The 26,393-nt window shown below is 44.4% G+C and overlaps 1 protein-coding gene across 12 annotated transcripts in view; it reads right to left on the bottom strand.

Annotated features, from left to right (window-relative positions):
* LOC126563720 (neural-cadherin) overlaps positions 1-26,393 on the bottom strand; it is a 678,265-nt gene that overhangs the window by 101,920 nt on the left and 549,952 nt on the right. For all 12 annotated transcript variants that reach the window (XM_050220379.1, XM_050220372.1, XM_050220367.1 and 9 more), the window contains exons 11-12: positions 23,483-23,665; positions 20,523-20,712 (exon numbers count right to left, since the gene is read on the bottom strand). In XM_050220379.1, coding sequence (XP_050076336.1) covers positions 20,523-20,712; positions 23,483-23,665 — 373 coding nt within the window. The remainder of the gene's footprint in view (positions 1-20,522; positions 20,713-23,482; positions 23,666-26,393) is intronic.

Raw genomic sequence — 26,393 nt, 5'->3', positions numbered from 1 at the left:
TGCATTGCTCCGTCGCTCTGACACTTTATCAAAACAGTGCCATCACGAGCGACTTTCTTTCATTTCATCTGTAATAACTTGCCATCGCCCGTCGGTTCCGAACGCACCGAAGTTAAAACCGGGTCGCTTGCTCCAAACAAGATGTACGTGCCGGGTTTATGCCCGGACACGGCTAGGGGAGGGGGCGATACGAGCATCGTGCCGGGCAGTGCTTTCAAGGACGTCGTCATTTTGTGAGTGTGATGGGCCGTGAAGCTTTGTGTGAGAAGCAACTCTAACGGCCGCCCCCAAACCCACCCTACTAAAGCAGCTGCACCGAGACGTAAGCAAACGCTTGTCGAGAGCCCCGAGAGCGGATATGCGAAGTATTAATTAAGATGGACGTTAAGATACGGCTGAGATTTTAATTTTAGCGGACAATTTTCAGCTTGTTGGGAGGGGCGGGACGTTGGAAAACGCTCGGTGGTGGGAGGTTATGGGGACGGCGCACCGACAAGAAAAGCAAAGTTCTTGTTCGTCATGTCTTCCACCTCCGCATGCTACTATCTGAACTGTGTAATCAGCGAATGAGCACTGGAGCTACGTTTCCAATTGCGACTTCGCCTTTTTCCAGCTGGATGTGCTGGGCACCGTATCGGTGCCACAGTTTTGATGCTATCGCACCCCTCTTATCTTATAATTCTGCTTGAGCTGCAACAGAATGGAGAAAACGACCTTACGTCCCAACTATTGGCCGTTGAGCTGCAAAGCAATGGGAAGGTTTTTTTGCGTTTTCATATGCATCACCGGTTGTGTTCAATAAATGCGAACAGCAAATCATTTCATCCGTCCGAATCGTGCCCATTTATAGCTGACCGAGACAGGGAACAGGGTGCTCGAGGTACCGGAGTACGATTGCTTGGATTAATAATTAATATTCCTTCCTGTCAGTTTTCTAAGCAAATTCACCATTCTTTAAGGCCGGCCATTTACCATTCCACGACCATAATAGCTCCGTCCGTTCTACAAACCGGTGTCACCCTCCTCCCCACGAAAGCGAAAGCTTTGCAAACTTTCGCAAAACGAGTGCTGCTGTTTGATTGGTGAAATGTTTGTGATGAAATTAAATTATCGTCTACAAACAAGCGATCGGGGCGCAATATTGCTTTGGGTTCGAATAAATACCGGCACCTAGCATTCAATACACGATCAAATAGAATCGCACGGTACAGCGGTAACAGAGGCGGAGGTGCTCCTGCCCAAAACGGGGCCCCGTCTGTGCATCCATGCGAGTCCCAACTCCGATGAGTTCTGCGCGCCTGGTGCAATTACTCGCAATCATCCAAGCAAACAACCGAACGGAAGCATCACTCTCGCATCACGCCATCCTCCCCAGAAGCCGGACGCGAAAAAGTCAAACCATAGCTTCTCAAACAGTGCACCCAGAGCACCGGTGCAATTTACGATGCACATGGCTTCGCCCTCGTCCTGCACGTACGGTGCTATGGAGAGACAGTGCTGGCGCTTTGTTTTGGGAGAAGAGATCACTGTGTACTGGATTGTTCCGGGCACCTTTGCATGCATAATGCACCGAAGTTTGTTCCAGTGCAAGCAAATAGCAAAACCGGGTGCACGGTTATCAATATGATTTTACCTGCAGAGATGCCAAATTCAGTACAACAGGGACGTATAATAATTTGTACAAAAAAAAAAATAACACACACAAAAATTGTGATGAATACAAAACAATGCCAGATGCTATAATTTTTTAGCAAAAATATGTATACATATCTAAAATCGGAAAGAGTCACGTTGTAAAGTACAACACAACTCGAAACAACGTAGCCAATAACGCAACAAACGTCACGGGGCCTTCAACAGCAACGACCACAGCAAATCTGCTGAGTCGTTTGCTTTGACACGCACCTATCGAAAACCAACAAAAAAGCAACGTAACCACCAGAGCCCATGGTTATAACGAAGGGAAAAACCTACTCCCCCTCTCCCCACGGTAGGCAAATTTATTACTGCAAAACCCAAATCCTAATTGATAAAGCTTTCTCATTAGCGGCTACACGTGTTCTGCACAATCGCAGCAAATGCAGCACATAAAACACACACGCACACACTCTTTTCCACAAACCAAATTGCTGGGTACAAACGTTAGTTCTCGTGCTGGGAATGCTTGACGTGAAAAACACATTTATACGGAAACACACAAGCTACAATCCGGTCGGCTACTGAAAAGAGTTCTGTTTGTATGCGTGTGTGTGTGTGTGAATGTGCAAGTTTCAATTATTTGCTCGCGATGATATCGCTGCAGCGGTTGATGGAAACCGTTAATGCTATTGCCACTTCCGGATGTTTCGAGTACTCTACCAGGGGCAAAAGGTAAGGGGAGTGGGGAAAATTCTGAGCGGTATGGTGATTGAGAGAAACGCGCGGAAGAGTGACAGAAGGTGGCGTGTGTGTGTGTGTGTGTCCTGTCACTCGGAGCACCACTATCAAATCGACCCAGGCAGACATTCATCACGCCAGCAAAGCGCACCGGACGTGCCGGAGAGTAAATGCACATGCAATCCTGCCTGCCTGATGCAACCGACCGGGGCATCAAACCATGTTTATTCAGTGGCACGCACCAACCGCACCAGGCAGAACTGCACGAGGGAAAAAGGGAGATGATTTCCGGGTACGTCAAAGTTTGCGCGTGCAACGCAATCGGATCGGAAGACTCTCTCTGTGTGCTGCATTCCTGAAACGTGCGAGGGCGCGAGCGCGCGCGCGAATGCTCGCAATGGTATTTGAATTTTAATATTATCAAAAACAATTTCATGTATAATTCTATTTGGACAAATGTCCATCTCATCTCACCCACTTTCCACCCCGGATGCACCTCACCCGTGTGCAGCGTGTGCCAAGCGTAGGAACACAATCACAAGCGCTTCACAACGCTACGAGCATGTCTGTGTCCTGGTTGAACGTACGAAACCGGGGAAACACGGAACAGGAGAAGAAAAAAAACCACCTCCCCCGGAAGACTATAACGAATGATTTTGCACATTTTGGAGAAACAGATTTTAGTTCCGCAGTTTGGTTGGAGGAAAATCGTACCATTTCCCGCATAACAACCGGACACAATCGTACTGCAGGCTGCCGTTTTGCGGAGCGTTCTATACGGAGCACAGTTGGCAGTTTACACAAGCACACACTGCCATGCAATGTCCGGTTTCGTTTAATTTTTCTTGTCTTACTCAAGGCGACTATCCTTTCCCCGGGTCGCTTCGTAACGCGTCAGGGGATATAGTGTGCTGGAAGAAGGTGTGCTTAAATGCATGTATTATCGTCAGCACAGACCGAACGCCATCACATGCGCCGGGATGCAATAATCTCGGTGGAACATGCGGAACATACAATGGTATTGCTTCCCTTACCGTTGCCCTTCCTGCCCAATACAAGACTAGCGAACGCGATTAACACATAAAAAGTGACCTTTGGGGGAGGTTAAGCGAATAACACTAGCAAAAAAAGCTCATTTTATCTGTTAGTTTTCGGCTTTTACCACAACTTTCGTATAAAGAGCGAAGTGCAACCGGAAACGGACAATAACTTTCCGGATGATTTTCTTTGTTTTCTCGTTGTTGTTGGTGAATTGCGTACGTATGTGTTGCGCTTTGTTTCGCTTTCATTTAACTAACACTGCTGCCAAACTTGACCACACTTGACACTCGCCTCGCACGGTTCACCGTGCACTTGCACACAGGAGAACTCAGGCGACAAGCGCTTCTACCACCGTACCAAAGCTTAATCGTGGATTATGGCTGACGATAACAATAATAATAACAGGCGGTAATAACAATGATAATAATAATCAGCCACAAACCGCTGTCCCGTTTTGCGTTTGCCCTATTATCCCATCCTTTGGCACGCAAAACGTTGGAGAGTGACCCAGTGAGGTGGGGGAGGGATTCGAGTTGCCAAACCCAAAATACCACCGCAGCCCAGAAAGCCAACCTTTTGATCCGGCTGATCGGTACCCTCATGCATCCGATTTGCATCACGTTGGTTGTGTTGGTGTGTGTTTTGGGGTGGACTGGTTCGCGCGCACACGCTATGAAATAGAATGCACCTTTCGGTGCTGGTTTGGTTTCGATTACCAATATATGCCAGGAGACCCCCACCGAGAGTGATGTTTGCCTTTTTTATTTGATTGCCCTTGTGTTTTTCGCATCCCAACTGCTGCCGAATGCTTTGCAATTCGTTAAGGTCAATCGAATGTCTGCCCCCGTAACCGACACGATTCACCAAACTATTCACTGCTAACCAATATAGTTACCCCGTTTTTTTTTTCCTTTTCGTCGCTGACCAGTATTTTTCCACCCTTTTCTGCTCTGTTCTCAGTTCCATCTAGTGCCCAAGTGTTCGTCAATTTCCACCAATCAGACCGAGGTTTACAGCACTTTTAGATGGTTATAGCCATTTCAGTGGTTTTATAACGCATCGGTAAACGTTGTGCACATGGAGTAATGCTGCAAAAAAAAAGTACAGTGTGCAAAAATGTGCAACCGTAAGGGGTGCGAGCGCTTGTGTGTGAGTGTGGCCAAGCAACTTTACCAAACGAGCGGTTTTGAGTGTGAATCGGTAAAAGGTCAGTACTCGTTTCGCAAGCCTTTTCACGATCGAATGCACACCAATTTTATCAGCGCAAAATAGGAAATCAAAACAAAGAGGTTTACTTGTGCTGGATGACTCCTTTATTTTTTGGAAAACCATCAACTCCATATTAACAAAGAAAATTGAGCTACGTTCATTCGCGATAGCGTGCATATAATTGCTTGGATCATTGCTTGGGTTTCATCTAAGTTGTTCGTGCTATTTGTTCAAGGTTGAAACAAAACCACAATCAAAATTTTACGACATCGATACATTTGAAAGAAAAATCAATCCCAACAAGACCAAAAAGAAAATCCATCCCTAATATGCAAGGAACCAATTTAAATCATCAGTTTTATCGCTAATGAAGAAAGTTTTCGAGCGCAGGACATCAACCGGCAGCACATCAAGCAGTTAGAAAGCTATAAAGCGTTAAACTTGGCTTTTCCTTCTCCCGCGTTTCGTCTTTCCCAGATGGCCCTAGATGTGCGATGTTTGATGTGTTTCATCAAGCACATTCGTCTCCCCCCTCGTTCTACCACACCAAGGGCCGAAACGTGAAACCGATGGAAGCCACGTATCCACGAACCAAAGGAGGACTCAAGCAATCAGACTTAATGAGTGTGTTCCGCATGTTTTTTTCTTCTTTTCTCGTGTCCTGCGGATGTGTCCTGTTCGATTTCCTCCATTCGGAACACCATACGTATATCGAAACGGAACAGCTATCTGCGCATGTGTGTGTGTGTGTGTGTGTGTGTGTGTGTGTGATGGAACAGATCTCGTTATTATGTTATTGCCCTTTGAAACATGATGCACAACAGATCGTGACCGGCAGGTACAGGTCCGGTTGTCTGGGTTGTGTGAAATGATTTCGAAAGGAAAACAAAAATATTCCGATTGGGAATGAGAAGCCTTTTCGCAATAAAGTAAAGCAAATAAATCAATTCCCAGACATAACGCACAGCATGTTGGAACCAAAATCGTAACCCAACGTTCGGTCTGAGATGTTTCAGATATTTGGAACTGTTATGCGTTTTTCTGGTTGCGTGGTTTGTTTCGTACATATTATTATTAGTTTTTGGAAGACAAAAATATGGCAAGCTGTAACGCGTGATGCCGACCGGTTCCGATAATAACCAGCGGGAATCGGTCGGCCAACAAGAGCTAAATCTGTCCTTCATCGGGCAGAATGTATGAGCCGTAACACATCGATATTCTTGCGAAAATTTGTAACTAAATACCTTGCTGACCCAAGAAAAAAAAACATGTAGCTTTACCCCACGGCATCCCAAGCCAACAACAGCACCAACGATCGCTTGAACACGTCAACCATAAAGTGAGTGGATCTTACCTGCAATGGGAAAGAAGGGTGAGAGAGAGAAAAGAACGCCATGAGCAAAAAAGGTAAACCTGATGTTCCGCTTTTCGCGGCACAAAGGATAACGAGTTTAGAAGTATGATTTATAGCCTGGATAAGAGTATTCATTACACGGACCAGCGTTTCTCGCTAGCCGTTCAAAGCTTACGCTGGAATTCTGCCTTCTTCTAACCCAACAACCAGGAACTTTGCCACTTCGACCGGGTTAGTGGCGCTCGTCGGGATGATTTTTTGTGTGCTTTCATTTTTGTTTTGTTTCTCTCGCCCTCCAATAATCCGTACAAATAAGCTTTTCAGTGTGAAGTGAAGCGGAACAAATAAATGACCGATGCAAAGAAGCAGCATCGTAGAGCATTGAAGAGGGTTGAACGAAGCGTTTCGTTCCATTACGTTGCACACACATATACATAAACAGAGGAAATGAGTACGATTGGAAGTAGCAGATAAAGCCGGAAAGGAAGAAAACCATTGCATAATCAGAAGATCAGCTGATTGCTTAAGAAGCAGCTTGACGGTGCTGATCTAAGAATCAGCACTCAAGCTAAACTCCGCTCAACCGGTTAACGCGTAATATTTTAACTGCGCAAGCTTTACTTTTCTTTTGAATGTCCTTCTGAAAGCAATGAATGCATTCGGACCGGTGATTTGCATCTCATTTGAGTCAAGAAAACATTTGAACCAGGAAGGTGCAAAGGATAAGTTATCCTGATCACAAAAAGCGAAAGGAATAATAAATGTTATTTGTGTTTTCATAATTATTTTAATAATTATTTTGCCAATCGAAGCCTTCGTTCGGTTATGAACGAATGCTTAAAAGCGCAGAATCAATAAGTCTTGTTTTTATTTTCCACCATGAAACACTCTCAGATACCATCGACCACAACAATAAACGTGCATGAAAACCGGCGACCGTATTGTAGCCGATCGGCTACTGCCCAATGGAAAGAGGAAAAAAGCAAGTCAAAGCTAAGATAAATAAGCAATCGTGCCTCAGTCGTTTCTACGGCTAAATAATCAAGCCATAAAAATGAGGTCAATATAGCGACTGAATTTACTATACCCGGATGTCATCGCCCATTCCGGGGATGGGGGAATAGCGGAAGATGCTTAACTCAATAACGAATCTGCCACCAGCGGGGCCACAACCATGTCATGAGCGTTTGCTGTCGATAGCAAACCATCTCGTTTGTAACAGAAAAACCAAAACAACGAAAAAAAAACTCACACCAACGATCCCTAGCAAGTACTTCTATTTTCCCACCAGCAAGGACTACGCAATAGTTGTCGAACGTAAGTGGTCACATTTTTGACTCTTCTTGCTTCGTGCGATTATTTTCCATTGTTCGTGCTGGTAGGAGTTTTCGAAGAAATTGCGAATTCCAGCGTAAACGAGAGTGAGGCGAAATGATGACGCTTCGAGCTTATTATTGCTGCGTCCGGCAGCAGCAGATGAGCGGATCGTATTCTTGTGTTTTTTTTTTCGTGCTCGCTTAGTTTTATTTTCCATTCCGCAACGGTCGCTTTTCACTGCGAAAAATCGTTAGTTCCGGTTGACGTGCGGTACTGGGAAGCAAACGCAAATCCAATTCTGCGTCCATGCGAATTGGAATAATTGGTTTAGCGGCAATCACTTGCTTAATGCTGCAAACAGCTTTCTTCCAATTCTCGTCCAATTGTGGACTGTTGAATAATTTTATTTCCCTTTGACTGAAGCTTAATGGGTGCGCAACCATCAGTTTGAGGGCTTACTACACAATGGGTTCATAAAAAGTGAATCAATATAAAATTTTAAAATAATTGACAATTGGTAAAAGTGTCGCTACAATACCCTAACCACTGCCGATGGTACTAGCCGTACAGTAACAACCGTGCACCAAATGCTAATCATAAAACCGATCATAACTCATCTATCCAAATTAACCGTCAGCTGCCAACTATTTCACCACCCTTCTACCCACCGCCACATACCTATAATCAGTGTTTGCAATTAAAATGACCGTACCAATTCACGCTAATCACACCGAAATGATCTCTTGGACGGTGGGTATAGAGCCAGTTCCCTTGGCCAACGGAACAACAAGATCGGAAATGAGCAGTATCATTACGGGACGAACTTATCATTTTGAACGCTGTGTGTGTGTCTGTGTGTGCGTGTGTGTGTGTGTGTGTGTGTGTCGCATCCCAATCGCTTCCCCACCAAACATCCCAACGAGTGAATCGGTTTTGCCGGAATCAGTCGAATAAATTTTCCCACGTTTCCGCAGTAAAGCTGCTTATCTTTGAAGCAACTACACAGGGATTTATCTCTGCCATAAACGTGCATCACCACACCATTTTGCCAAACGTTCACGGCGGCCATTCGTCTTGCTCGGCTCGGCTGCTTGCTGCTGACGTTCTTCCCGCCCGCGCTCGGTCTGTTGATTCTAATCAGATCATGTCACTCCGATAAGCAAGCACACCTGGTAAAGGTGTGCCGAGCAATGAAAGGAAATTTGATGCTGAAAGAGACGTACGGCAGGCAAATGCAATTCGCAGTTCGAAATACGTACATAGCTCACCGGAAATGGTGGGGTTTCAGATGCAGCGGACGCATAAATTCAAACCAACTCCTTCACAACCCATCAGGTATGGGAAATAATTTACCAAACTGCCATCGATTTGCAGACCCATGCATAGGCAAATATGTACAGTATAAAGTTTTCAAGCGTAAATTATACGAACACAGCCCCTTCCCAACAGCCCCAGCGGATCGGTTTGGATCGTCTTCGTGTAGCGCACGTTCCGCGGCATAGCAATAACTTCCATTCCGGCGGCGAAAGATGCAATCAAATTTTCCACTTCACTCAAAAGTAAAAGCATCATAAAATGCGATTTTTATCTATCGGATGCAAGATAGCCTACAAAGAATAAAAAAAACAGAGCGAGAGAGCATACGACTACCGCGGAACCAAACAATGAATTTAAAGGGGGAAAAAAGCGACAGTTGCAAATTCTCGAAAGATACAGCATTAAGTCGCAAGTATCCATTAAAACAATATCACTTTACATTTCCCGCGCCCGGCGTCACGCTAAGAAACCACTTGAGAATGTTACTTCTGGCCGCAGGCATCTTGGGCGATGAGCCATAAAAATAAAAGCCTTCCGAATGCCCGGGCAGCACGATTTAATTCAATCATAAAAATACATCAACACAAACAAACAAGAAAAAAAAACGCTTACAGAATATCTGAGCTATTCCCCTTTATCACAAAACCCTTCAGTGTACTGCTAGATAAAAGGGAAATCATCCAAACACTACCGTCCCACAGTGGTACATCACACCGGGACGGGCACAATTGTGAATGACTGAATCCGTAATGAAGTTGGCAGGAGCGTGAAGTACCGGGCGTCTCCATTAAGACGGCTATGAGGGGCGATGATGATTGCTGCCGGGTTCTTTCTTTCCATTTCCTGAGACTATGGGGACTGGAAAGGCAGCAAAAAAAACAAAACCCTGCTGCCATAGTGATGATGATGGTGTTAATGTCATGTTAATAATGCGTCACCGGGATGGAAAACGTACATGCTGTTCTCCGTTCTGTTCGTGGACGTACGTAACGATCTGGCCCCTTCCTGCCATTCTCCTGTATCACGGTAATCGCTACTCCCTGTGTTTTTTTGTTCACAAACCTCGATGGAATCAATTTATTGTTCGGAAATGAAAGATGATGCCTTCATGACCGTTGCACAACAGACGCACGTACACGAGTGATGGCGCGAGACTTCATACTGACTATCAATGACATTTTTTGTTTGCTGTCCAAACTGTTATGAAGTGCTGATGATGGATAAAAAAAATCTGATCAACCAAAACCTGAGAGTTACCACCATAATCGTCCTGCAGTAGGGAAAGAGTAGGAAAATTGTGCAAGCAATGTATCCAACAAACAGTTGCATTTTTCGCTATCGCTGCACAAGTTTACATGAAAAGGACAATGTACAGAATATGTGCATATGTTTGCAAATCGATCAATGTCAATCATCGACTGAAAAAGCAGTTTTATTCTTTTTACTTTGTCAATAGAATCAATGACAATGGATGAAACAAACTGGTGCGTCTGAAAACATCTTAGTGTGCAAACATGTTTGACAAATTTTAAACACTCAAGTCGATCTATTTTTTTTTTTTTTTGCATTGCTATTTGAGCATCAGTTAAAGAAACTCTTTCAAAATCAACACAAAAGAACTATTTTTTTAATAAACTGTATCTCCTAACGCTGTTAAACAATCTCACAAATTGATTAAAACTTAAAAAGAAAAACAACACTTGACCGTTCACCGCATGACAAAAAGTAAGATTTATTATTTTTTCGAGCTGCCATCTCAAAACAAAAGAAAGACACACATTCCAATATCTCTGTCATTCTGCAGCCAGCCATCATTTCAACCTTCCGGTGGGTGGGTGGCAAGACCCAAGCCAGCAAACCAACCAAGCAGACACGATGGGGCAGATAATTCGATTCGATGGCCCCAACTGTCACTTGTTTTCCAACCGTCGGCCAAGCTTTTAGCGTCAAATTATGTCTGCCATGGGAATTTCGTTCCTCTCGCAAGCTGAAGTGCCATGTGCTGGCAGCAAAACCGTCTCCAGCCCGTTTGCAGCATCCCTCCCAGGTATTGAACACAGCACGAAGGAAAACCAGGTGAAATAAAATTAAATTCTTTCCAGTCCACCACAACCCATATACGTAAGGAACACATACTTAAACAAAATTTTGCCCTCCGTTTCTGTGGCCCAACGGGTGGCAGCGTTGTCCAATACGCTTGAACCGATCTAACCCCATCAACCTTTACAGAGGCCTGTTCGGGTTGATAAGAGTAAGGGTGTGTTAGAGACATATAAACGATAGAGCTTGCTGGCACATACTTCATGCATACGTTCCCTAAACTAAGGAATTTGCTTTACAAGATCCATGATACATGTATGTATTTGTGTGCGAGAAGACGGTCTGTGTACGTACGTGTGCAAGCAGTTTTGGTACGCTCATCGTATCCATTTATTTTATTATCTCTAATCCAAAAAGCTTGTCGTCACAACCACACGCATCCATCCCTGTGATCGGAGCAAGCCCACACCAGGAAGCAAGAGCATGCTCGAGTTTTAAGATCCTTACAGAAAAAATACGCTTGTAAAAGTGCGTAGAAAAAGGGGTTTTCTTCCTTATTGTAGCAGACAAACATCTCCAAATGATCCAAGCTAACACAACGCAAAGTGCTCGAAGGTGTTTGATTTACATGTTACTGGAAGGCCCGAATTGTTGAAAACTGATTGACTCTAGCATCCTTCCTCGTACGCTAGTTTCTTAGGCAAAGAGTAAAGGGAAGAAAATGGATGACAAAAATCGAATCTTACTTCCAAGAGTATGGCAATACAACTTGTGAACGATGTTACTGCAAACACTTTCCACTTCCTCCTCCCGTTGCGTTTAAAGTACAAGGAAGCGGAAAAAGTTTTATTCGATAAACTGAATGGATCATTTCCCCGTAGGCTACAAGCGGCTTAGAGAGGCTGTACGGTACAAGTAGCTTACACTACTCCGTTTTGCTTATTTTATTTCCAGCTGATCCAACATCCACCACCACCAAATACGGGAACATCCCTCATTGCCTACTGCAGCATTCGTTTTTCTCTCCGTTCACTTAATTCTTTTCTATTTCAATTTCAACCTGTTCCCCGAGCTGCCTGTGAGCTGGTAAGCGCTACAATTCGGGAATGAAACAAACTCTCCAAACAAACTAGATTCTTCCTTCGTTTCTACCGTGAAGAGATTTAGGGGCCTCATACGAATTGTGTTTTTGAAAGGCTCGGATTTTCACCCGACAATACTTACAGCCTTAGTGCTGTGGTGTCGACGATGTGCCAAGTACCCGTCCATAACCCCGACGGGAAACTTGGGTCCAGCACAAGCGGAAGCCGCTTGACACTGGGTCAATAAGGGTGGGTGGGCGTTAGTACCTAGCACCAGAAGCGACAGCATCGAAATCACCTAGGACAAGGGATGCCATCGCTATTTTTGGTAGTATCTCCCATACGTTGCCATCGCGATGGGAAGAATGCAAACTGAGCACACACACACAAAATTCAAGATAACGAAAGCCAAAGACACGATAAGCAGTCGAAACGCGCGACACCCCAAAGGATACCGTCGGTGGGAGCTCCACGGCAATATCAAGACGCAAATTGAATTTGAATTCAGTCGTTCCGGCGCAAAATGTCGCTCACTTTCATCGTTCGTACTTGAGGAAGACACAAAAAAAAATGGAACCGTGCGCTAGTTCTTTACTTTGGCAACCGAAGGCAAAAAAAAAGAATGAATTCCCGACAAAGCCTTACACTCGTGACTCTGTTCCGGATGAAAAAGGAAGAGAATTTCTTACAAGACGGGAAGAAACATTCGGTTTCAACCTTGTAAGTAGCTTGGGCGAAGAAAAGTTTTTTTTTGTTACTTGCTACACCTCGTACTGTTGTACTTTTTCGTATCTCATCACGCTTTACTTACTTTGCCATAAGCAATCTTTTCATTTGATAGCAAAAAATAAAAATGGAAGTCACCAAATAAAAAAATCGATGTGCTATGGTAGCATTGTGCAGCAGCTTCGTGTATATATGAGTGCATCTCCCAAATGGGATACGGACAGAACTGCCGATGGCGCCATATGTGTTCAACTGCACCCGAACATTGTTTTACAAAGTCGTCATAAAATGCATCCCCTCGTTCTTTTGCTCGTCAGCCCTACGCTGCCCTGACGGAGAAACGGCACTTCGTTAGCTTTGCGCTGCACAAATCGAACGAAACCTGTGCGTCTCAAGTCGTACTCGAAGACTTATCCACGAGATCTGCCACATCCTCAATACTGTAGGGCACCGCTTGTAGTACCACTTTGTGCTACGATCAAATTCACATGAGATTTACTGCCGAGGAAGTTTCGTAAAGGTGGAACGTGAGTGCTTACTTTCAACGGTTGCCCTACAGACGTTCGGCTGATGGAGACATATTTAAAATTCATGATCAATTCGTTTTAGATTGCTATTCTTCTTGCAGGCTACTCACGGCCACAAGCACCAAAACGAAACTTCTCAGAACACTGTGTTTCGGCACAACATTGTCCACAGGCAATGTCCCGTTTCAATTGACATACTTTTGCCCTCGAATCGAGGCAAATCCCGAAACAAACCAAAGCCGTGAAAGAAAACATCCACGACGCCAGGGAGATGCGGCACAAATCAGCTTCCGGGCATGACCACGGCACGCACGAAACAAAAATTACAAAAATCAATTCCATTTGCCCACCACCCAAAATGTATTGTCGGCGCGCACGAACGAAATAGCTTCAACGCTTACGGGCAATGATCCCCCTGTGGTCAGGTCGTGTCATTTCCCAGTTTTGAAACCATCGCCGGTGTACGGACCAATTCATCAAATTCATTATACATCGGGCCACCGGTAAACGAAACCTTGGATGGGACGTGAGCAGTAAGAAAAATTCAATTACACAATCGGTAGGGAACTGAGCAGGATTCCGGAACAAGATTTCTGCGGAAAGGAAATTTCTGTGCTTCGTCCCAGAGTTGCCACACGTTTTGTTGACAAGCTCAACAAAGCTGAATTGATTCGGAGAACGTTTACATCGTTTGGAGATGCGTGGTGCAATAGAACAACAAGACTTTGAAATTTGTGGATTTCCGGGTGACCGGTAACGCAATTTTGATCGTTTCCACACCGAAAGCGGCCGATACAAATGTCATTAAGCGGAATGGTATTGAACGGTATAAGGATTTTAAAGAAAATTACCAACAGACATCTGTTTTGAGACAGGAGAAAAAAGCTTTTGCACAGCGAAACTCGTTGCTCGTTGCAATTTTGCTCTAAATCATCACTCTGCAATAATTCTTTTCCACACTAGAAATAACAACGAGCATATTCCTTGTACGAAAAGTAATTCTATTTCGCTTATTATTACGCGATTGTTCGGCGTCATCTTTCGGAGCACGTTTTTGATCCGCGTGGACACTGTGGACCGGAATAATAACGCAAATAATAATTAACATAATGAACTTCTTCTGGTGTACGCTGCGCTGTGCCGGTGGTAGGGCGATTGGATGCAGCTACGTGCACGCATTTGCATCCAAGACGACGAGCGTCTACAATCTGCACCAGAGCTCGTCTTACTCCCCGGTGGGCAGCGGTGCTGCGATTGCTGGTCAACCATTAGCTGCTTGTTGATTGAACCAACCGTTCGGCAATCAGCGCCCTCGTCAAGTCGTCAAACAGTGCACACCAGCTGGATCCCACACAAAGCGCGTGGCGTCTTCACACCGGCCACTAAAAGGGCGGGAGGATCAGAGCCACTTCTCGACTGCGTTTTAGCGTCAAAGCATGAAGTAATGATTGCGGGAAAATTGAAGTGAAACACTACCATCGCTGCCACCATAATGCGAAGCGAGCACCGGAAAACCATCGTCCCACTATCAGTTCCTGGTAGCACGGTGGGGGCACTATCATGCATTTAAAAAAAAAAAGTAGACACAAAACCCCATCTGCACGAAACAACACGACAGATATTTGTTTTTAATATAAATGTAAATTTATTTTGCTGCTTCGCTTCCTGGTGCATGAGCCACCACGGCCAGCGCTGAGCAGCCGGGGCACGAATGCGTACGGTGCGCACCGTCGTGTTGTATTTGCGCTGGGAAACGCTGATACTCCGTGCCGTAAGACACCGGCACTGGGAGTCCTGTCTGTGCCGACCATGATCGCCTGGTGAGAGGATTGGATGCTCCAAGACAACTAGCGGGACCCGGTAGAAAAATATGAACATCACACCTTAAGCTAAAAAAAAGCGAGCAATCCTTGGGTGTGCATTTCTTGCCAGCACAAACGCAACAGTGCACAAAGACGACTGCAATCACCCCAATGCACAAGGTGAGTTTCAAAAGACCTGACAGTGCATGGATCACGAACCGTGCCAGCAGCACCACACATACATACACACACACACACACACATTTAAGATACTTGGACTCGGGTTTCGCATTTCTTTTTGTTTTTCCTACCCAAAACCCAATCAACCGACAACGATGCCAACATCGAAACGCTTCAAAACGAAGCAAGTGCAACGCTAGCACCATCAAAATCATCATTTTCGCACCAACAGATTGTCCCCGTCAAAGTGATAAGTACGAGTAAAACGATTTGCGAACGGACGGATCCCACCGCTGCTTGGTAACCGAAAGAAAGCGCACCTTTGCCATGGGTGTTCGAGCGAATACGCTTTCTACAAAATACACTTCTGCACGAAATAATTAACTGTCAACGGGTAATGTTATTTACCACCCAGGTTCTCCGGGTTGGTTACTACGAATATCAGCAATCTGCAAGAACCGTTGTCTCAATTGCATTGTTCTATTGCAAGTGGCTACTGCACGTCCGAAGCTGGCCACGTACCGAGTTGTACCATTTTCCTGCTAATGGAATCTCCAAACGGAAGACGAATGAAATGTGCCATTAAAATGTGTTGCTCGTTTGTCACAGAAAAATACGATCCCCAGCTGCAGCACCGGGAGCGCTGACAAGCTTATGTGTTAGTGTATAAATTTTTAGTTAACTAAAATGGCGTCATAACGAAGGCAAGGCTGAAGAAGGACAGGCTACAAAAATGGAATAATGGTAAGATATATTTATATCACATTACATCTCATACGAACCACAAGTAGTGGGAAATGCATTTTAATTTCTAACCCCCAACTCAGTTTACAATTTAATTTGTGGAATAGCCACTGAGAACATTAAACTATTTTTCATCCCACGACTTCAATGATGAAAAAACGTTTCATTTCAACAAAGCGCAAACGAAACTGCAGCTACTTCTTCGCCAAAAACCTTATTTTGCCATCAAAACAAATCAAATTCATGAAAATATGTACCCGCCGCCGGGCTTCCACAGCACACAAAACCCAAACCATATACCATTTAGAGTTTCTCATAAATGAGTAAAATTCATCACTACAATATCAAACCATACCGTCAAGGTACGGAGCAGCACTGCGCTGTGACCTGTCATAGGAGAAATTGATTTATTTAGCCTCAAATTGAAATCCAGTCCAGTCGCTGGCACAGGCCCGAGTGCACGAGCCAGGCCCGTTGACGGTTTCCTTTCCGTGTTGAAACAACACGTTTCCAGCCCCGGCTGTTGGTGGTAGCGTGACGTGAAACAACACATTTCAACGCAAATAAAAACCTGACCTCAAAATCCTAATCATAATAATTTATGCACCACTAACGGCCAGCTGTGGGGTGGGTCAGAGACAAAGCCATACGCCATGCAGCACCGTACGTGGTGGGAAAACGCAGCTATATGCAGGCATAAAAGCGAGACAGCGTACGTAACGGATTCGTTTGTGCTGAACTAGATTCGTTCCACATGAACCGAATGATCGCCGATTTCAATATGATTCGGTTGAAATCCGGCACAAAACTTTGTCCTTTCAGGCCACACGATCACACAGGATGATCCCATGTGTGAATGTGTGCCCAGCTGTATCTGCGCGCGCGTACCCACAGTCGTATAGTTTGGGCACAAACCGGTGTATAAATGCATGCCGTGTCGGATCTGATGGGAACAGATTTGTATGCATACGGTAGGAAAGTTTTATTATTTCACATGAAGTTAGAATAAATATAAAATGTGACCAGCACACTTTCACGGCCGTTGGATATTCGACTCAAAACACAGCCGGATATTCCCAAAAGTGAAGCACTTCCAATCCCACGTTACGTTTCGTTAGGGGCGGTATGGTGTGATAAAAAACAGGGGGCGGGGGTCACTGGGCGGGTCACTTTTTTATGCTTAATCTAGAAAATGCACATTGACATAGTTCAAAGCCACAAAAGCCACTGTTGCACTGTGCTTAGGCGTACCAAAAGCACAACACAACGAAAAAATCTTTGCAAATGAAAATCCCGAAATAACCAACCAGCACGACCCGGAGAGAGAGAGAGAGTGCCCGGAAATTGTGAGACATAAGCCATAACTTCATTTTTGACTTTTATGCAATGCAGACGATGGTTGCTGCAGCGATCAAGTCTATCTAGGTTGGGGCAAGAATTTCACATGACACTCGTACCTACTGTCGGCCATTTCCCAACAGAAACTTCATCTCAGCTTCGTTGCTGCCTGGTACAAGCAAGCAGCCACGCAAGGTTATAACCGTACGACCGGTAAGAAAAGTTCAAACGAGAGGAGCCTTACTCTGATGTATCGGAATCAAACCCCATAAGCCTCGCTTTTCTTCACTACCGTCGCGTTAGCGGTGGTGTGAGTGCTTGCTTTGTGATCTGACCCATAAAGGTGAAAGCTGTTTATATGCGAAGTGCGTTATCTTCCCAAAGACAAGAAATATACCCTGGTGAGACTTAAAGATTGGCTCTCTGGGAAGGACTTTCGGATTTCTTCACCGGGCTTTAAATTGAGCCGGGAACAGGGCACGCAATAAAGCGTGGCATCGCCTTTCAACAGTAGCGTGTCTTTTGTTTGGACGATGAAATAAGAGCCGATGTGAAGTATGGCTACGAACGTACCGTCCCGTTTTGTGTGTGTGTGTGAGTGTGTGCTCTTGCAATCATAGCTTTTGCTCATAAATTCGCCTCGAATTAACAGTGCGAACCTTTGCCATTTATGAATAAAACAAACACACGTCGCTACAACCAAACCACTCTTTCATGACCCCAGCCCAGCCCAAACTGTCTTCCTGTGTTTCACACAACTAAAGGTCCTACTGGTGCTGGTACGATAGTAATAAACATGTTAAACATTATCATCCCCCTTAAGCCACACGCACATATGCTTACCGTGCCCCGACTGGCTTGCCGACTACTACTCAAAATCCTTCGCTGGATGCATGCATGTAGAATTTGATTTTGAGTGTGTTTGCCTTTCAGGAAGCGAGTGTGTACACCAAAAACCTTACAGCAGGGTAAACGAGCGACGGTGCATGACTGCATGACTCGCAAATCTCGGTCGGATGAGTCGTGGCTCAGCGTGCCTTGTGAAGTTACCCTCTTGCTGTGCTGCTTTAAACCGGCCTGTGTGCCGATGCTCTAGTTTCGTTTAACGCAGAGCCACATATTCACCATAAACTTTGTACGATGTGACATAAAAGTTCCGAATTAAATTAAAGAGGGCTCGGGACTAGCTTCCGGCGAACAGTCTGGCCAAACCGGTGGTCTACAGTTTGGTTCCATTTCCGGAGCAATAGCTCCGCTGCTGGTAAGCATCTTATAACTCCATTTCCAACAAACCACTACTGTGCCTTTTGGGCAAAAGTACACAGGAACAAGGCAAACGAGGAAGTAGTGCTGAAGAATGAAGGTCCCGGTTTCGTGTGTAAGTGAGTTTATTTTAAAAGTTATTGGCTGCTCATAACACCTCAACCGGTGGTAACCTATTTGCAGGCAAACCTCCAGCCGGACAACACCTAACCAGAGAATCCATTTCCGGTCCATCCTGGGAGTGGTTTGTAATTTCGTCTCTTTACCGCAACTCTCTTTACCGGAAAGTGATGTACCTCACAAAATACCTGACATTGACGATTGGTCACTTTTCTGGTCACTACGTAGCGAGACGGCAAATCCTTCGAAGAGATTTAATCCGGTACGGCAGTTCAATCCTTTTGCAACCCTTGGCGTGTTTCCGGAATTTGGAAGGATACGTATACACTTCTTCTCCCTCGCCTGGGGTTTAAAAGCAAAAAGGGCATAAAAAAACTAATTTCAATCATCATCACGTCGTACTCAGTGGTCGAAAGGGACGATGATAGGGGTTTAATGATTGACCGTAAGGATGGAATTTAACTTGCCATTTAATGGACGGATATGGGTAAGGTGCTACATGGTTTTAGGACCAACCCACCGACTAACCGCAAGCCGATTGACAAGCTGCAGGGAAATGTCGTTTGTCGTGCAAAATCCATTTCATTTGTGGTTCACAAGCTTGTAGCGAAGATAATCCATTTTCTTCAGACTGGTCCGTATTTTTTAGATGGCAAGACCTGGTTACAAATTCTATTCGTACTGTGTCTTGAACACGAATAAGTAACTATCCAGATTCAGGGCAAATTAAATGCTAAAATTGTTGAGGTAAAAATGAAATAGTGAAGAAAAGTCTTTTGTAATATTTCGCTTATAAATGGGAAGCTATTAAGCATATGCATAACGATAAAAAACTACTTAATCATGTATGGTACCGTGCGTTATTTAGGTACAAATGTAAACCCTGCGCAAACTATAAGACAACAAAATGCTCAGCTGGGCATCATTTAGTGTAGTAATGTAACGAAAGTCATTTATCATAATTTATCATCTTCATTTGCTTAACACGACCCTTACCCATTAAGTAATGATTCCAAAAACGTTTCATCAAAAATCAAGTTGTTAATGATTGTTAGTGATCTTCTTTGATACCAAGACAAGCAAACAAACTTAGATGTACAGCACAAAATCAAACTTGAAAAAAGAGCTCATTAAAGCGCTACCAATAAAACGGTTAATTGCATCAAAACAATCTTTAAGTAATCGCTTTTTGCTCAGAATCCATCACCGGAAACGCAAAAGGCTTTTTTCCGGAAGCATACGCGTCAGATACGAACGATTTCGGGCGACAACAATATTACTTGCCACGAAGCATAACGAAGAAACCTCTTTGCGTCCAAAAAATTAGCAGCGGGCCAACAAAAATGGGAAACGTTTGCCCTTTCCTGCAGCATTTCTTTAACTTGAGAAAAAAGTATGTCACACACACACTTTAGCAAGGTTTAAAATTGTCCCTCATTCAAGTAAAAAAGGGGACTAGAATTGGACCCTATTTTCCGCCATTTTAAATTTTATCATCACGATGATTGTTGCGCGTCTTTTGCTTCCCGCGTGGCTACTAACCAGGCTGCTTCCGGGCGTTTCGCGTGCCGAAAACGCAAAGTTATTAATTCACAAGTAATGAATATTAAAAAAGGGATCGTTAATTGCTTTTCCCTATTTCCGCTACGCGCTCATTTTGCTGGCATTGTAACGCGAATGGAGAACCATCTTGTGTTTTTTTTTTGCTTGACACCTTTTACGGCACGAGATAGGCCTTGCGAAAGATCGATCCACTCTTTCGCAAGTTTTGTTCGGTTGAAGGCTAGTTTTGCAAACGCTTCTGGAAGACACAAATGTTTTCTAGAGCACGTGCGTGTACCGGAATGTTGGGGCGATGATCATTTATTTAACACGTGACAGAAAGCAAACATATTCCAGAGAAGAAAAAAAAACGTATACGTATACAAGGTACCAGTCCTTTTTGGGCGTAATAATCAATACAGCAAGACAACCGTCGCGGTTCATACGGATCGACAAAAAAGTACCCATCCCAAAAACGATAAGCGAACGACAAAAAATATAAACATATATGCATAGCAAAAACGAAATGTACGCCAAAACTCACCTGAATTGGGTTGCTGATTGCTATTAGGCCGGGCGGATGGTGCACCATCACGTGCCTCGACTTCCAGAGCGTAGGCACCCTGCTTCTCACGATCGAACACAACTTTGGTGAATATTTCACCGCTCTGGAGGTTGATTTCGAAGAAGTCCTTACCCTCGTTTCGGGGCGAATCGACGATGTAGTAGTACACCTGCAATTAAACGAAATGCATGAAATGCCGAACAAGCCGAGAGGAGAATACACAGAGCAATTAGCATTAATCGTTGCATTCGGTGGATTGCACACTACTACCCATGTACAGCCATCATCCCACCATCCCACCATGACAGCACCATTAAAACATCAGATCGAACGCAATGACACGATAAGGAGCATTTTCGTCGAACGCTGGGAGCGATTCAGGTAACATCTCATCCGGAACAAACCTTTCCTCGAATTGCTTCCAAGTGCACCTGGCCAACATACACACTTGGTCGGATAGGCAAAAACTAAATAAAAAGCACACTCATACCAAAAGCATCTCCCAAACACCCGCTTTCGAAGTAATCTCGTCCTCATTAGCATCCAGTGCCTGCAGCCCTGGAGCACGCCGGCGCAAACTTTCGACTTCATTCTAATTAGTAAACATCGAACCCTTTTTATAATTGAATCCCTAGGTTCAAGGTTGGTTCACCACCGTCCGAATCCTCAGTGCTAGCCAAGGCTCACACGCTCAGTTAAACGCACCCCATCGTGTCGTTGAAGCGTTAGGTTAAACCGAGCAAAAACGGCTGCACCGGCGCACAGTTCGTGCTAAAATTGCCATAAAGGAGTTTGTGCAAGTGCTGGATCTTTACTATAAATGACTGGGGCGAGCCTCGAGGGTACAATTAAAAATTTTAAATCGACAACTTTTGCATCCTTAATTCACACGAAAAACACATTACTCTTTTGCACCGAGCTCCCTTGATTCAAAAGAAAATGTAATCAACCGAATGTAACACGGTTGAGAAGGGATCACAAATGGCAAATGCCAAGAGTTCATTAGCACCCTGTTGATAGGTAAGTGATTTTTTTCTACTTCTTCTAACGATAATAGACTGTCCTCGGAAAGCATAGCGGTGCTTAATATTCAGCGCAAGGAATAAGGATGATCGTTGAAAGTGAATCATAAAGAGAAAAATGAATCAGTTGAGTTTGGAAGCTGTGCACTTTTATGAGAAGACGTATCATAAAAAAAATATTTCAACCATTTTTGTTCCTTTATTTAATTCCTCTTAGCAATAAAATGAGAAAAATAATCATCGATCGAAAATTTAAACACACCGATCGCTACTTTAATGAAATAAATGCGGAAAAGCAAAAACAACCAGTTCAGCCACTGTTACACATCCGGCCGGATGTGTATGCTACATATTCTTACCCCTTTTTAAAAAATATGCTACCGAATGGAGAAGAACAAGAAAAGAAAACAAGAACACACTCCCTTCCATCTTTAACAAATATTGAAACCCTCCAATCCATAACGCACACTGGTTAAAGTTTTGCCTACACCCCACTCTGGCTTATCTGATCATCTTTTGGTTTTTGTGGTTGCAAAAAAGTTGGTGTCAGGGAGTGGAATAATCTGCTTTCCTTGCCGCACGAGAGCCGCACCGGAAACCACCCCACAGCAAATGAATATTTCATAATCCTTCTATAGGGAAGGCAAAAAAGTGAATGACCGGTGAAATGGAAAAGCCAAAGCTCCGAAAAAGGGATCGATCCTGACAGGCGATACGGCGGGAGGTAGATTGAGGACACGGTGTGCGGTCAGTCGAACAAAAACTCGGGTGTGTATGTGTGTTTATGTGATTGCAAACTCGAGCCAACAAAATGTCGACTTGCGTTGTGCACAGTTCATAAACACGATCGCTCCCAGCCCGACGGTTAAGAAGAAAACAGAGGAAGCTGACGCCACTCAACGAGACTAAACTGGAACCTCCTTCAGAACTCGTCCTTAAAAGATCCCAGCGCAAACCCTCCGGCCCCATCTGCGTGGGGCAGCAATGTGCCAAAAGGACGAAAAACAAGAACCACACAACCATGATGCCAATTCGCCGAAATCTCGGATCAAATTCGCCGCTTGCATTATCATGAAACAACATCCATTTTTCCAACCCGTTTCGATCCAATGCCGACCCTCACCAAGGCAGAAAACCCGAAACGGAAGCCACCATCAAACACTGGGGTTCGGAAAATCTTCCCACCAGCGACCGATTCCAGACGAATCGGAATTCAAGATTAAATAATCAAATGGAAAGTTATTTGCGATAAAATTCTTTTCTCCTTGCGATTTGAGGCCGCGAGGCAGCAACCGCAACGACAATGCTAAGCTGATGTCGCAACGACCGCGAATCAAGCGTGGAGGGACGCTTAGCGGGGGGTGGCTACCGCTATCGGTGAAGCAGACGAATAAAAGAGTTGGTCTGTGTGGTAAGCAAATGCTCTGGAAAACCACATCTCGCGCTACAGTTTTGCAGCAGCGAAAATATACCTCGAAACGATCGGTTGTGTGTGTGTGTGTAGCTGAATCTAAAGAATGTTTGGGGTTTATTTGAAGCCCCAAGAAAAAAAAATGAAAAAAAAGATTATTTCGGTTGTGAGATTAGAAATACTTTACCGATTTTAAACCTTTCGCGAATCTAGCAATTCGGAAAGAGATTTGCCAAAAAAAAGCACACAAAGATTCGATACCTTTCTCGACCGCGAATTCGTAAAAGGGTTGGCGTTTTCGTAAATGTTGCCGCTCACTGTTTGGCATCATATTGAATCGCATCACAAATGTATGCATGAAACGTGATTGAATTGCACGCGGCCTTCGTGGGCGAAATCCTCACATACAAACACCGAAAACCAACATAAAAAATCCCCTGCGATGCTTTTGTTTCATCTTTTTCCACCTTCTGCATTCGATGCCGCGCTGCACACTCACTACTCACCTGATTGTTTGGGAAGGTACCGTCCTTATCGATTGCATTCACCTGTGTCACTTTTGTACCGATCGGTTCACCCTCGAGCACGGTTTCCTGTTCACGTTCGGTAAACAGCGGTATTTCGTCGTTTACATCCTCTAATTGTATGTAAACAGTCGCTTCCGATGCAAGTTGCTGGGCACCGTTGTTCTGCAAAGCGCGACCAAAACGGCGCGGCGAATAGCGTACGACGAGAAGGAAGCCAGCCAGCAGAGATGAGCGCCAGTGATACAGCGATGATGATGATTATGTTGAATGTTGTGAGGTTGTTTTAATATTGTTTTGTGTTTGTTTTCCAGGCACGAAAACAACACACCGGAGCAGACAGGAGCATGAAAAAAAAAGAAGAAAAGACAACAAAACGTTACCAAACGGAGTCAGATTGTCAGTCGGCCATGAAGGTAGCCCGAAAGAAATGAAGGTTGAAGCAAAATGAGCATTAATTTGATGATGTTCGACATAAATTTTAAATTTTACACCATTCCACCACAACGGGCGAACGGCCTCCCTTTGCCACATTTGTCGGCACTGTCGCCCTGCTGTGGCGCTCGTGGCAAACAAACGCGGCGGAGATTTCGTGACGGCAAAGGTGAATGTGGGGGCTCACTCATGACTTCGCTTAAGGTGGTATGTAAATGTTGTGGCGCATTTTCGTACCTGCTGTTTGTGATGAGAATAATAAGACATGGCTGCGTTCATAATCTTTTCCACATACACACACACAGACACAGTGCAATGAGAGTGAACTACCAATCATATAATTTGTGGGAAGAAAAATTTCCTCATACAGACACGCAACGCTGACCGAAATGGGTTCGTTTCTATTGTGGTACCGGGAATGGGGTTGCTTGCCGGCAGCAATTACATTTATTCATTTTGGGGCAATAATTCCTCCAACGGTCGTGCAATGACTGTTTAAGCTTGAAAAGTGATACTGAAATTCGAAATTACTTGCAATCATTTTTATGAGTTCGTCACAATTTTATGCATGCACACGGATACGTGTGCATAATGTCTACTGTTTTGTATGGAAAATGTAAAAAAGCTCTATCCTTTTATGCGTATCAGCATGCAATAAACTAGAAAGCTGTTCTTTTTATGGAACTTTATTTTCTCAACCTTCCATTTGCATTTAAAAATGGAGTTTCTTTTCTACAGTCCCAGGCGCTATTCGTAACACTAGTAAAGGATTACTTTAACTTGACCCTAACCGATAGCCTTGGAAAGATTTCTTCCAAACCCTGCTACACAAGCATCAGAGTTTGTCATCTATCTTACAATCTGCTTCTTCCCTCGGACAGCTCGCCATAAATACATTAAAGAACTTTGGCAAACGTTTTTGTTTCATGAACGTCATAACGAAAAATCCTTCCCACCGTCGTCCAGGACTCTCTACACCCCACAATGGTTGTGCCCTGCAAACTGCAAACGTGTATGTAGCTGTGTGCGCCTTCGTGTAGTGGTGTATAGAGCCGAAAACTTTCGCAATCACCAAACAGCACGCGATACCGCGCGCGTACATTCCAAACAATTTGATCCTATTAAAACTGCCATCAAAAGTGTTTGAAGCTTTTAATCGTCCTTTAAGAACGATTTCACCCCAACCGGCTAGCCGCGCTTGGGGAAACGCGCAAAAACACAGTCGCGGTCGTTCAATTGAAACAAAGACACAACTTTTCCACTTTTTCACTATTTTGCAATGGTTCGCGGTGCGATATTGTTTGCCTAGAACGCGAATGGAGGCGCCTGGTGGCTTTTAAAATCGATCATTTCGCTCATTTTTACGGACTCCAATGCCGAGCCCGTATCAGAGCGTCCATTTTCCATCAATCATGGCAATTGCATTAGAAGCTTGCTTCCTTCACTGGGTGATAAATCGCTTGTCCCGCTCAATCATACCGAAGCCGAGTAGAAGTACTATCGGTGCCGTAAAAGAAAGAAATTAAATTGCATTACTTCCAGCGGGAGACACTAACGAACGGTGTATAGAAATTCCCCATTTGCAGAGCAATGCAAATCGCTTACTATTTAGTGCTGCTTTTCTGCCAACTAGTTGCAACTGTTCAAGATTTCCAGCGTCACAGAGATTTGCGTGACGGAAGAACTTTGTCCTCATTTTGCTACCTCAGCAAACCGCTTTGGGAGCTGCAAATACTGCTGCAACAGGGTTGCGAGTGATACAAAATGATACAGAGATAAACAAGTTAAGTAATCATCTCTTTGGTTAACATGATTTCTCTATACCGCTGGAGGGAAATTGTAAGCTTCCTGTGTCTCGCAAGGCATTTTACTCCTTACCACCATTCCCAGGGCTCTCCTTCTGCAAACAATTTTCCATTTGTTTCTCCGCCCTGACACACCACGGAAGCAGCGACAACAAACATCGATGCAAACGGTCGATATTACACACAAAAATGCCTCCAGTGTTCTCATTCCCATGCCCAAGATATCATCCCCGCATACAGCAAAACTAGTATGCACGTCTAGACGAGGGCTCGTAAGAAATTCAACTTCACCCATATCTCGGCTCAACTGCCCAAAGGCGTGTACGCTCATACTTTCTCTTACACATTATGTTTCCTCACTCGCACACGGTTCACTGCATAATCGCAGATGACCCAGTTCCGACCGGAAGCATAATCTATCATCGAACCACTGCTCTGCATACTACCCCGGTCGGTGTTGCTTTGCTCGGAAAATGCTTCCCGCTGCTGCAGGCGTAAAGAAGGGCACGTTGGAGATGATGGTGTTCTTACATTGTCACGCTTTCCTTGGTACACTTCAAGCGGCAATGAAGGAAGCTAGAAAAAAGATTGCACTTTCCTTACGAACATTAATACCGCTACTCTAATGACCATCAGCATCAACAGTGTCGCTA

This window comes from Anopheles maculipalpis, chromosome 3RL (assembly GCF_943734695.1).
Source record: "Anopheles maculipalpis chromosome 3RL, idAnoMacuDA_375_x, whole genome shotgun sequence".
In the NCBI taxonomy this organism is placed as follows: domain Eukaryota; kingdom Metazoa; phylum Arthropoda; class Insecta; order Diptera; family Culicidae; genus Anopheles; species Anopheles maculipalpis.
This window is presented reverse-complemented; position numbering and strand designations above follow the sequence as displayed.